We start from the raw sequence: 12,725 nt of genomic DNA on the forward strand, positions 1-12,725 counted from the left end.
TGGAATCTGTAGCTTTGAGGAGAGACTTGAGATATTGTCACTATTTCCGATGGAACTGTGAAGGCTAAGAGAAGATTTAATCGTGTTTTAAAAATTATTCAGGGTTTTCATAGAATGACTACGGAAAGGTTAATTCCTGTGATTGTGGATCCAATGAGAAAAGGTCAATTTAAATGTCATTAAGAGACTGAAGAGAGAGGCAGAGAAATTTTCTTATGTTGAGGTTGCTGGAGCTGGAAAGTTTGATGCAAGGTGTGCTTGAAACATTCTATCTTTTAAGGGAGAATTGGATAAATATTTGAAACAGAGAAAAAAATATAAGGCACAGGCAGGGAGCAAAGCAATGTGATTAGTTTTGGATTGCTCCAACAATAGGCTGGCATAGACAGGGTGGGCTCAATGGCCTTGTGCTGTGCTATAAGCTTCTATGATTCTATGGATTTCAAATGCTTAGGAGTAAGGGCAACAGGTCATGGAATCAGTCTAATCCAAGAGAGAGAGGAAACAACCAAGATGAGGAGTTACAAGCAAAAATCGGCACAAAAATATAGGCAATAGAATATTAGTATTCAAGATTAATTATTACTAGCTAACATTCTACCAATAAATGGGTCATGGTGGACAGCGACAGATGGGTAGCTCTTGATTAGATCATATTATTTTCAAAGAAAGTGCTGCTCAGCAGCTGAGTTAGCAACTTGCATATATAAATAAAACAATATTAATGGAGAAAGTTCACTCCAAGACACTTCACAAACGTAAGGAAAAATCTGGCACAATTTACTAAAAGATAGCAGAGAATATTATGGCCCCCATATCAACTTGCTCGGTGCACAAATTCCCGGCAATGATGCACCTGCAGTCAATTTAATTTTTATATGAATCCTAACTGCTTCTTCCTGAGATTGCAGTGTGGAAGAGTAGAATGATTAACACTCAAATAAGCAAATCACTAAAGAAAACAAGGTCAGAAAAAGACCTCATTTAACATCTACTTACTTCACCAAATAGCTGTTTCCAAAATATTTTCTGACAAATAGTGTTTTCATATCAAATCTGGGGTTTTGACCAGACTGATCAGATAGGTGTGAGTTGTGGGGAGTAGCACCCGAGCTTTTAAATATGATGTAATTAACTCACCTAATGTCAATTCTCCTGAATGGATACTCACTACCATCACTATCATCTGGCAATCGACAGACACCCTGTTGAAGAAGGGAAAGCAAAGAAAGAGAGAATCAGCAAAATACCATGGCTCGAGTGACTATCAGAGAATCATACAGCACAGGAGGCCAATTCAGCCCATCTTGCCTGTGCCAGAGCACAAAACACTGCTCTTTTAGTATCTTGGAAGTACAAAATGGTAGTTGCACCAGCATAGTTGCTGCAGTTATGTAAGCAAGTTCAAGGATACCACTCTTTCATTCGCAGACAAAGACTGACATTCCTCATGTTCATTTTGCTAGTTTTGATGGTCAGGGAGCAATTTTACAAAATACAGCCTCAGAAAGCTGGATATGTTTTAAAATATCAATGTTTGTGAAAAGAATAGGCCTGCTGGGTTAAATGACATGGATAGGTTCAGTTCCAATCTCCCATCTTCAAGCCAAACCAAGTTTCGATATTGCTAACCTAATGAATAGTTACTATTTGCTAAATATGGCAACTATAACACAGTAACGTATGCACCACTTCAAGTAGTAGCAATACTGCACTCTTATGGTTAAAGTTTCCTGTTTGATTCATTCCAATCAAAAGAATACTGAAAGAAAGAATACTGAAATCAAAGAGGAGCACGTGCACGCAGCAAGTAAATGGAAAATGACCCTGGACTTCATGTGCAAACATTCTTGAATCAGAAGAACAGTAATGTGGATTTTTATGATATATTAATACAGAACAGATGGAAGTTGTGAGATGACAGTGGACAATCCCAATGAGGAGTTTTTTTTTAATGGTCAGCTTTGATTATTCAAGTCTTCTCTTGCATGTTTCTTCCAAACTAGTTACAGGGCGACAGAGGCCGATCACTCATTGTAGCATAAATAAATTGTTCAAGATCAGATAATAAATGCTTTACTGTATCTTTTCCTTTTGGCAGATCTGAGTTTGCTCTTGTAATATTGCTTTTTGTTGTGTTCTTTTATGTTGACAGTTAGCAATTAGTTTTCAAAGTGAAATAAAGATTGCTGGTATGCAAATCAGACTGTGGATTTTACAAGCCCATGTGTTAACACAGCACCAATGAACATTCCAGTGTGTTTAATGATGAGAATAAAGAAAACTGATTTTAAAAAACCCAAGGCATACCCAAGTGCTTCAATCCACCTCAGATCTCCCCATTGTTCCTCACAAGCACACTGGGATGCTCACTGCAATGAAACATACAACATGAACTTGCAATATTGCGGTGAGGTGAAACCGTTGTGCTCATTCGAGAAATATTGCCATTTATCCCATTCAATTGGGTCAATGGAATTCCTCTTTTACAACACTCAGTGAGTAACATGGATTTTACAATACAGCTCATGCAAAAGGTATAATTTTGTAATCGTCATGTAGAGTAATCCTCACTAAGCATTTTGTAGAAAGAGGAATGAAGAGCTTGGAAAAGCAATGATATTCAGAGTTCCAATGGACAGATTGTTGTCTCGAAGTTTTTATTTAAAAGTATTTGTGTTCTGCCTTTTCCTGGATCATTTCCTGTTGAATTAGTAGCAGTATCTCCTAGAAAGTGAGAAGTACAGTAACAAAATATGGACAGAAATAAAAATATAGAAGTATGATTTGTCATGCACACAAGAAGTGCGATGATTCAAATTAAGGACTAAATTGGAAGAGTCATAAAAACTGACTTTACTTTTTAAAATGAAGCTTTCTTTTAAAAAGTGAACAATGCTCCCAAATTGCCACCAAACAGAAAAAAAGAGCTTGGCCGTTGTATATTCAAACTGACAGGGACAAAGGAAACTTTTCAAAGCTAAGAGGTGTCAATTGCACCCATCCTAAAACATTTCAGAATTAAAAGGTCACAGACCTGAAATGTTAACTCTGCTTCTCTCTCCACAGAATCTGCCTGACCTGCTGAGTATTTCCAGCATTTTGCTTTTATTTCTGATTTCCAGCATCTGAAGTATTTTGCTTTTATTCCAGAATTTAATGTCTTCTTCTGAAACAAACAAAGTGCGAAGTAGCCACGTCCTGGGCCATTATGCAAAAGAGACCAAAGCATCTCCTACCAGGAGGTGAAAAGTATCGCAGCTTTACCTTAAAAAGGCAGCCTAGAGAGAGACACTTCAGAAAGAGAAAGAAAAGCAGCATCCAGAAGCTTGCTTCCAGCAAACCAGAAGGCATGTGCCCCGCTGTAGAATTCTACATCTACCCTATACAACAGTGAACTAGAAGTGATCCACTGACTTCAACTAACTTTCAACCAAGACAGAAATGTACAAATTACCTCAGGCCTACAACCAACGAGAACTGTATTACCCAAGAGAATTCAACAGGTTTACCATGACCTCCCCCGAAACCTACCCCCCACTTATAATCATTTACCCCTTTTTCCTCTGTCTCTTCTTGTGTGTTTGTGTGCGCACAAACGAGTGCGTGAATGGATGTGGTTGCAACCATTTCAGAAGAAGGCATTTGATTAGTGAACAATTGATTTTATGTTTTTAAACCTACAAGAAAATCTGTTACTGTCTGTTTATTTGACAAATAAAACACCAAGGGGTTAAACCCTAACAAAATACACTTACTGCAGTCAGGTGGGAGTTGAACAGTGGGAACAACCCACATCTCACCATGTGGCCGTAGCATATTACGAACCTCAAAGGATGTTCTTATAATGAATAAAGCACACACAAACTAGCTTAGCAGTAAGCACAAGTTACCAGTGGGGGTAATTAGGACAGATGCCATCCCTTTCAAACACGTTTAATTTCAGTGCTATTACCACAATGTTCATGTGATTCACCTTTCCCAAACTTCTTAGAACTGATGTGTCAGTATGTCTTTCCAAAGGAGTCAGAATATACCAACCCCCAGGATCAGGATGCTCATCCAGGCAACCCACAGTGAAAGTTGCATACTCCCTTACCCCAAACTCCCCACCACTTGCATGGAAGTCTCATGACCACCCTTGGATGTCTGATCTTCACCAGATGGCAGCTGTTCAGCACCCTCGTCATGCCCATTCTCGTTGGGAAGTGGACTGGCAGTATGTAAACAAGGCCCTGTGGTCAAAATTGCCATGGCGTCCTTGCTGCCGGACAGGAAATCAATTAGTCAAGAGTAGTTTCCAGCTAGATGCCCACTCAGAGTTCAAATCCACCTAAATATTTCCTGTTGACAAAGTAAGCAATACAATCTTTTACTGAAGAACATTCATATTTTAGGAGTAGGACAGAGCCATTAACTTCAAACATGCCAGTCCTCTCTCCAGGTCAATCCTACCCATCTAGTCACGATATTCCTCAGATCTTCTTTCTCCAGAAACACTCCATTCTGTCTTTGCCCCATTTACATTCAGCTTCAATTATCTGCCCTGGTAACATTAAAAAGCTAAATATTTAAAAAAAATCTTTCCTTCTTACTCCTAACTTAATTTTAACCAATGTCCCATGGGATTTAAACACTATCATAGCGAAAATCTTCATCCAAATGCTTTTATAAACATGCATTGTGAAGAATATCATGAGCAAACTTTTCAAAAGAAGCAAATTCTCCAATAGCATTGGGAGGCATGTAAAAGTAAAGATGGTAAGTTGTTTCTGTCAGAAATTTACTATAATACTGGCAGATGTAAAGGAAGAATACTGTGATATTAATAAAACTTTCCTTTAGACTAAATGGAGAAAAAGTACTTTTGAAATGAATTAAATCTGACACTGGAGTTCTCCTTTGTGTGATATACAGTTAACAATTAACCTAACATTTTATTTGATGAAAATCAATGATTTTTCAGCTGTTAGCTTAAGATTGGAATAATGTTCCTTTCACTAATGCAGTCCACCTTCAGCCTCGGACTATAAGGTAATCATTGCACACCTATACACATGGAACACCTTTATAACAAATAGGGAATAGCAAACCTAATAGAAATGGTTACACTAGTTTTGAAAAGGTGCAAAAAGGTGTTCCATAATTATTGGTACATATCCAATACACCAAGGACGACAAAAAAATGGTTGACTAGGCTAAAACAATTAAGATGTGACTGGAAATCCACAGATTGCTCAGAAAAACATATTTCAGTACCAATAAACTAGCCTAATGGAAATCATTACAAACCCATCCAGATGTCTCCCCTCATCATTTTCTTGATTACAGATTCACCAAGTCACTGAAAATTAAGGTTGCACCATGTGAGATAAATATATTTTTCATATCGAAAGGAAAACAGATGCTTGTGAAAGTACCAACAAAAGCTTTGTTATGGGGTTTTGCTCAAGCCACATTTCCAGTGGAGCATGACAACATATCAGAACATTTTGATCCTTTGTCTTTCTTTGCCTCCTGTGCTTATATCATTTAACAGCCTTGCCCTGTTACCAGAACAAGAATCTTAGGCTCACAATACAAGGAGTTTGAGCTGTAAGCATTCTGCTTCTGAACTGCATTCAGTTACATCAGTTGATCACGGGTGCCATAAATCTTATTTCAGCCTTCAGCAACAATAGTGCCTTTTATACAACAAATGGTCCAAGGCCATCAAACTTGGGACCATCTTATTTGTATTGCAGTTACACAAAGAACTTGAAAAAACTGGGCCATTGGGAGGCTTGCAACCACATCATAGGATCATAGAAAGTTTAAGACACAGAAAGAGGCCACTTGGCCCACTGTGTCTGTACTGGCCGTAAAATGATCCACCTATTCTAATCCCACCTTCCAGCATTTGGTCCGTAGCGCTGCAGCTTATGGAACTTGAGGTACATATTTTGAATAAGTTGAGGGTTTCTGCCTCAACTACATTTTCAGGCAGTGAGTTCCAGACCATCACCACCCACTGGGTGAAAAAGTATTTCCTCATCTCCCCTCTAACTTTTCTACCAATCACTTTAAATCTATGCCCCTCATCACGGCCTTCACCTACACTCTATCCAGACCCCTCAAAACTTTGCACATTTCAATCAGCTCTCCCCTCAGCCTTCTCTGTGTGGCCAAAGCACAAAACAGAACTACATAATGTTTGAACTGCAACTTAATGGAAGTAAAATCAGATCTGAGATGGCACTGCAGCCCATGTGCTTTTCATCATCTCTATGACCAGATTACAATTTTTCTAAATTTGTTCTCGGGGTCTGGATTACACTGGCAAGACAGTACATAAAGCCTATTCTTAATTGCATTAAGAGGGCATTAAGAGTCAGCCACATAGTGTGGTCACATGGAGGACAGACCCTCATAGAATCTCACAGCACAGGAGGAGGCCACTTGGCACATTGTGCCTGTGCTGGCTCTTTGAATGAGTTACCCAACGAATCCCACTCCACTGTTCTTTCTGCAAATTTCTCCTTTTCAAGTATATACCCAATTCGCTTCTGAAAGTTACTATTTCTAAAGGATATTATTGACCCAGTTGTTTGTTTTCTTTTACATCACAAAATGCCATTTTCTAGTGCTAGCCCACAAATAGTAGGATTAGAACTCAAAACCTTTGCGTTACTAGTCCAGTACAATGAGCACTAGGCAAGCACTCAGAGTATTTGTCACCCTTTTCACCCTCTGGCTAACATTGTTCTTGTGGTGACACGTTTTGAAACATTGAGTCCTGAAAGGGAAGTAAATAGATTTTTATAAACCAAGATCAATGTTATACAACAAATATTAGTTGCCTGCAAAGGAGAACTGTATGAGTCAACAGCCAACTCTGACAAGGATTCCTTTGCAAACTGCCAGGATGTGGTACACACAAGCTGAGCTTTCCTGTCTCATTTTCACTGCCCAAGCCAGGAACATAGGGTGGATTTTAACTATTGAGTGGGAAGAAAGTGATGCAATACTTGGTGAGAAGCCAGAGCTACTTTGATGGCTCAGTGTCATTTGGAGAATTAACAATAATTGTCATCTCCAACAGCAATGTTGCCGACTGGTTCACCAGGCTTTAGCATTACTGTAGTCTGGTTATGGGTTAACTCCAAGAAGCTTCTTTTCATAAACTGAAGGATGGCATCTGGAGCTAAAAGATTATTGAGGCTGCAATACACACAGAATAAACATTTTCAATCTTTGTGAAGTGAACTAATCGAGATTCTAATAGAAGTGTGAGCACTGCTGATTTGAAATCCACTCTGGCTGGGTACCAGAATTATCCCTGATCCTTGCAACAGGGAGCATCACTGGGCAGTAAAATGCTTCTTCTTCTTTGGCCTCCTTATCTCGAGAGACAATGGGTAAGCGCCTGGAGGTGGTCAGTGGTGTGTGGAGCAGCGCCTGGAGTGGCTATAAAGGCCAATTCTAGAGTGACAGACTCTTCCACAGGTGCTGCAGAAAAATTTGTTTGTTGGGGCTGTTACATAGTTGGCTCTCCCCTTGCGCTTGTCTTTTTTCCTGCCAACTGCTAAGTCTCTTCGACTCGCCACACTTTAGCCCCGCCTTTATGGCTGCCCGCCAGCTCTGCCAAGTACAAACTATTTGCATCAAAATAAAAAGGGACTGCATGAGGTGTATACTTAATTGGATGTTATTGAAGATTCACAATACTCAGTGAACTGACACTGTTCCTTTCACAAATGGGAACCCTGTGAGCTGTGCATGGGTGTCTGTAAATGCCACCTCGGCAATGTGGATTAAAATCCTATAAAGTTGTATGAGAACTTAGAATTAAGAAATGACTTCAACTTTACAGACACTGAGCCCCTTTTACAAGAGAGAGATGGCAAATGGAGTTTAATACGGAAAAGTGTGAGGTGATTCACTTTGGAAGGAGCAACAGGAATGCAGAGTACTGGGCTAATGGGAAGATTCTTGGTAGTGTAGATGAACAGAGAGATCTTGGTGTCCAGGTACATAAATCCCTGAAGGTTGCTACCCAGGTTAATAGGGCTGTTAAGAAGGCATATGGTGTGTTAGCTTTTATTAGTAGGGGGATCGAGTTTCGGAGCCACGAGGTCATGCTGCAGCTGTACAAAACTCTGGTGAGACCGCACCTGGAGTATTGCGTGCAGTTCTGGTCACCGCATTATAGGAAGGATGTGGAAGCTTTGGAAAGGGTGCAGAGGAGATTTACTAGGATGTTGCCTGGTATAGAGGGAAGGTCTTACGAGGAACTTATGAGGGACTTGAGCTTGTTTTCGTTGGAGAGGAGGAGGAGGAGAGGTGACTTAATAAAGACATATAAGATAATCAGAGGGTTAGATAGGGTGGATAGTGAGAGTCGTTTTCCTCGGATGGTGATGGCAAACACGAGGGGACATAGCTTTAAGTTGAGGGGTGATAGATATAGGACAGATGTTAGAGCCAGTTTCTTTACTCAGAGAGTAGTAGGGGCGTGGAACGCCCTGCCTGCAACAGTAGTAGACTCGCCAACTTTAAGAGCATTTAAGTGGTCATTGGATAGACATATGGATGAAAATTGAATAGTGTAGGTCAGATGGTTTCACAGGTCGGCGCAACATCGAGGGCCGAAGGGCCTGTACTGCGCTGTAATGTTCTAATGCTAATTCTAAATATTAACAGCTGTCATTACGTGTACTGATTTCTGGAAGAAACTGTCTGTGAACAAAGTATTGTGAATCTTCAATAATATCAATTACTCAGTATGGGTGCTTTCATCAACAGCCATTCACACCACTTACTACCCCTGAAAAGATGCCAGTATCTGATGACAAATCATTTGAAAAAGTCAAAAGTAATTATTTTCTTATAAAGCAACAAAAGACTCTTGTGTAAAGTAACTGTACATATTCACTTTGCAGTGGCACTTATCAATATGGCTTACGAAGATTCTTCAAAAAGGAAACCCTGCAAGTGGTTGATGCAGTGCTTTAAAGTTTCGAGTCTGTGTACTTATTTCGCACAAGCAGCCCGCTGTGCAGAAAGTTGTGCACCCAGCTTGGAAACTTCTGATGGAAAAGGCCTGGAGCTAAAAGCCAGCCAGATCTCCTACATACACCAGCCCTGCCAGCAACTCTTACACTATCATTTTAATACCTGGACCACGGCAATGGAAAAATATATCCCAATTACGGATGCATGGCAAACATGTGGCATACTCCGGATTACCTCAATGCATGCAGGATCTGCACTTAATAAATTGTAATCAAATTCTGCAGTTAGGAGCAGTAGAAACAAAAACTACTAATTGTAATTGACCTTTTAGCTTGTCCAAAATTGCAAGGAGAAGAGTTATTCTTTCAAGTCATGTCTGTAAAGCAAATGTTTGGCAATCATACACTTGAAAGGGCAATGTTCAAATAAACGATTATCTTGACAAAATTCCAATGCTGATCCATAAATATAGTATTTCTTAAGTGTGATGCTATGGATTGTCAGACATTTAAAACATCAAATAGCAACTGCAGTTCCTTTAAATAAAAGGTTAATATGAACACAATGAATATGTTCAAGCAGATGTTCCTTCCCTGATACAGCTATCAGACAAACTTCCACTGCAGCATGTTATTCATCTGAATGACAAATTAAAAGCTGCATATTAAATACGAGTGCAATTAAATCTCTACTCCATTAAACAGGTGCTCTCCAGCATTCCCGCACTGAGTGCAGAGCGAAATAGAACAAACATTCTTTGAGACACCAGCACTGCAATACTGCACTGTTAATATATGGGAAGCAAGAACGGAAAAACACTGACTGATTTGAGGCTACATTGCTGTAATGGAATCGGTCATTGAAGTCAAGCGACCCACTCTCATTAACTACAAGAGAAATTCGGGCGAAAAGACTCAGAATTAAAGACCAGCTTGGGTCTGAAACCAGACCTGGGCCTGACTTGACCACATCTAACCCGAATCCAACCCGGGCCCCGAGTCATTTTGGTTTATTTTCCCGCGCCCGACCCGACTACCAGAAATTCATGAAACTAATCATATCAAAGAGGCTGTGCTCTACCTTGGATCCATGTGTTCCGTTCCGGCAGCAGGCTATTCCTGCAGAATTGTGAAGGTGCAGCTGGGTATCGGAGCTTGATCTCGTCACCAATGGCACGCCCCCACCTGCCCAAAAATTTCTCCTCATCTCTGTCTTAAATGGGTCACCCCTTATTTTTAAACAGTGACCCCTAGTTCCAGCTTCTCCCACAAAAGGAAACATCCTTTCCACATCCACCCTGTCAAGACTCCTCAGGATCTTATGTGTTTCAATCAAGTCGCCTCTTACTCTTCTGAATTCCAGTGGATACAAGCCTAGCCTGTCCAACCTTTCTTTATAAGACAACATGCCTATCCCAGGTATTAGTCTAGTAAACCTTCTCTGAACTGCTTCCAAAGCACTTACATCCTTAAATAGGGAGAGCAATACTGTACACAGTATATGCTGTCTTACCCTGTATAATTGAAGCATAACCTCCCTACTTTTGTATTCAATTTCCCTTACAATGAACGATAACATTCTATTAGTTTTGCTAATTACTTGCTGTACCTGCATATGAACATTTCACGATTCATTCCCAGATCCCTCTGCATCTCAGAGCTCTTCAATCTCTCACCATTTAGATAATATGGTTCTTTTTTATTATTCCTGCCAAAATGGACAATTTCACACTTTCTCACATTATACTCCATTTGCCAGATCTTTGCCCACTCACTTAACTATCTATATCCCTTTGCAGCCTCATGTCCTCTTCACAACTTACTTTCCCACCTATCTTTGTGTCATCAGCTAATTTAGCAACCATACCTTCGGTCCCTTCATCTAAGTCATTTATATAAATTGTAAAAATTTGAGGCCCCAGCACTGATCCCTGGGGCACACCACTCGTTACATCTTGCCAACCAGAAAATGACTCATTTATGCCCACTCTCTGTTTCCTGTTAGCTAGCCAATCTTCTATCCATGCTAAAATGTTAGTCCCTACACCATGAGCTGTTATTTTCCACAATAAACTTTGATGCGGCACCTTATCAAATGCCTTCTGAAAATCTAAGTACAGTGCATCCACTGGTTCTCCTTTATCCACAGCACGTTACTTCTTCAAAGAACTCCAATAAATTGGTTAAACTGATTTCCCTTTCACAAAACCATGTTGACTCTGCCTGATTACCTTGAATTTTTCTAAGTGCCCTGCTATAACTTCTTTAATAATAGCTTCTAACATTTTCCCTATGACACATGCTGAACTTAACTGGCCTGTAGTTTCCTGCTTTCTGTCTCCCTCCCTTTTTGAATAAAAAGTTACACTGGCTATTTTCCAATCTAATGGAACCTTCCTCGAATCTGGAGAATTTTGGAAAATTAAAACCAACACATCAACTATCTCACTAGCCACTTCATTTAATGCCCTAGGATGAAGTCCATCAGGACCCGGGGACTTGTCAGCCCACAGCTCCAACAAGTCGCTCAGCACTACTTTCCTGGTGATTGTAATTTTCTTGAGTTCCTCACTCCTTCCATTTACTGATTTACAGCTACTTCTGCGATGTTATTTGTATCCTCTATGGTGAAGACCGATGCAAGATACCTGTTCCATTCATCTGCCATCTTATTTTTCCTTATTAATTCCCCAGACTCACTTTCTATCAGACCAACGCTCACTTTGTTCACTTTTCTTTTTTAAATATCTGTAGAAACTCTTACTGTGTTTATATTTCTAGCCAGCTTTCTCTTGGACTTTAAGTTTTCCCTTCTTATTAATCTTTTAGTCTTTCTTTGCTGCTTTTTATATTCTGTCCAATCTTCTGACCTGCCTCCCATCTTTGCACAATTGTATGCTTTTTGTTTAAGTTTGATACATCTTTAACTTTTTTAGTTAACCACAGATGGTGGGTTTGCCCCTTGGAATTTTTCTTTCTTGTTAGAATGTATCCATTCTGTGTATTCTGGAATATCCCCTTAAATGTCTGCCACTGCATCTCTATTGACCTATCCCTTAACCTACTTTGCCAGTTCACTTTTGCTAGCTTTGCTTTCATGCCCTCGTAATAGTAATATTTAAGTTTAAAATACTAGTCTTCGACCCACTCTTCTTTCCCTGAAACTGAATGTAAAATGTAATCATATTATGATTGCTGCTGCCTAGGGGCGCCTTCACTATGAGGTCTTGAATTAATCCTATCTCATTACACAATACCAGGTCTAGTATAGCCTGCTCTTTAAATTGGCTCCAGAACGTGCAGTTCGAAGAAACTAGCCCGAAAACATTCTATGAACTCCTCATCTAGGCCACCGTTGCCCATCTGATTTTTCCAGTCTATAGGTAGATTAAAATCCCCATGATTATCGCGTACCTTTCTGACAATAACCCATAATTTCTTCCTTTATACCCTGCCCTCCTGTGTGGTTACTGTTAAGGGGCCTGTACACCACTACCACAAGTGACTTCTTGCCTTTATCATTTTTCATCTCGACCCAAACCACTTCTGCATCCTGGTTTCCTAAACTTAGGTCATCCCTCTCTATTGTGCTAATACCATCATTAATCAACAGAGCCACCCTTCCACCTTTTCCTAGCTTCCTGTCCTTCCTAAACACTCTGAGATCTTTGTACTCCTCCAGTTCTGGCCTCTTGTATTTCCCCCATTTTTATCACTCTGCTATTGGCATTT

At 40.0% G+C, this 12,725-nt stretch overlaps 1 protein-coding gene across 4 annotated transcripts in view; it reads right to left on the minus strand.

The window, feature by feature from the left end:
* polb (polymerase (DNA directed), beta) overlaps positions 1-12,725 on the minus strand; it is a 113,898-nt gene that overhangs the window by 31,997 nt on the left and 69,176 nt on the right. For all 4 annotated transcript variants that reach the window (XR_010971153.1, XM_068023349.1, XM_068023348.1 and 1 more), the window contains exon 12: positions 1,141-1,205. Coding sequence is in view for 3 of the 4 variants with exons in the window: in XM_068023349.1 (XP_067879450.1) it covers positions 1,141-1,205 (65 nt within the window). In the remaining variant the exon portion in view is untranslated. The remainder of the gene's footprint in view (positions 1-1,140; positions 1,206-12,725) is intronic.

This window comes from Heterodontus francisci, chromosome 47 (genome assembly GCF_036365525.1).
Source record: "Heterodontus francisci isolate sHetFra1 chromosome 47, sHetFra1.hap1, whole genome shotgun sequence".
In the NCBI taxonomy this organism is placed as follows: domain Eukaryota; kingdom Metazoa; phylum Chordata; class Chondrichthyes; order Heterodontiformes; family Heterodontidae; genus Heterodontus; species Heterodontus francisci.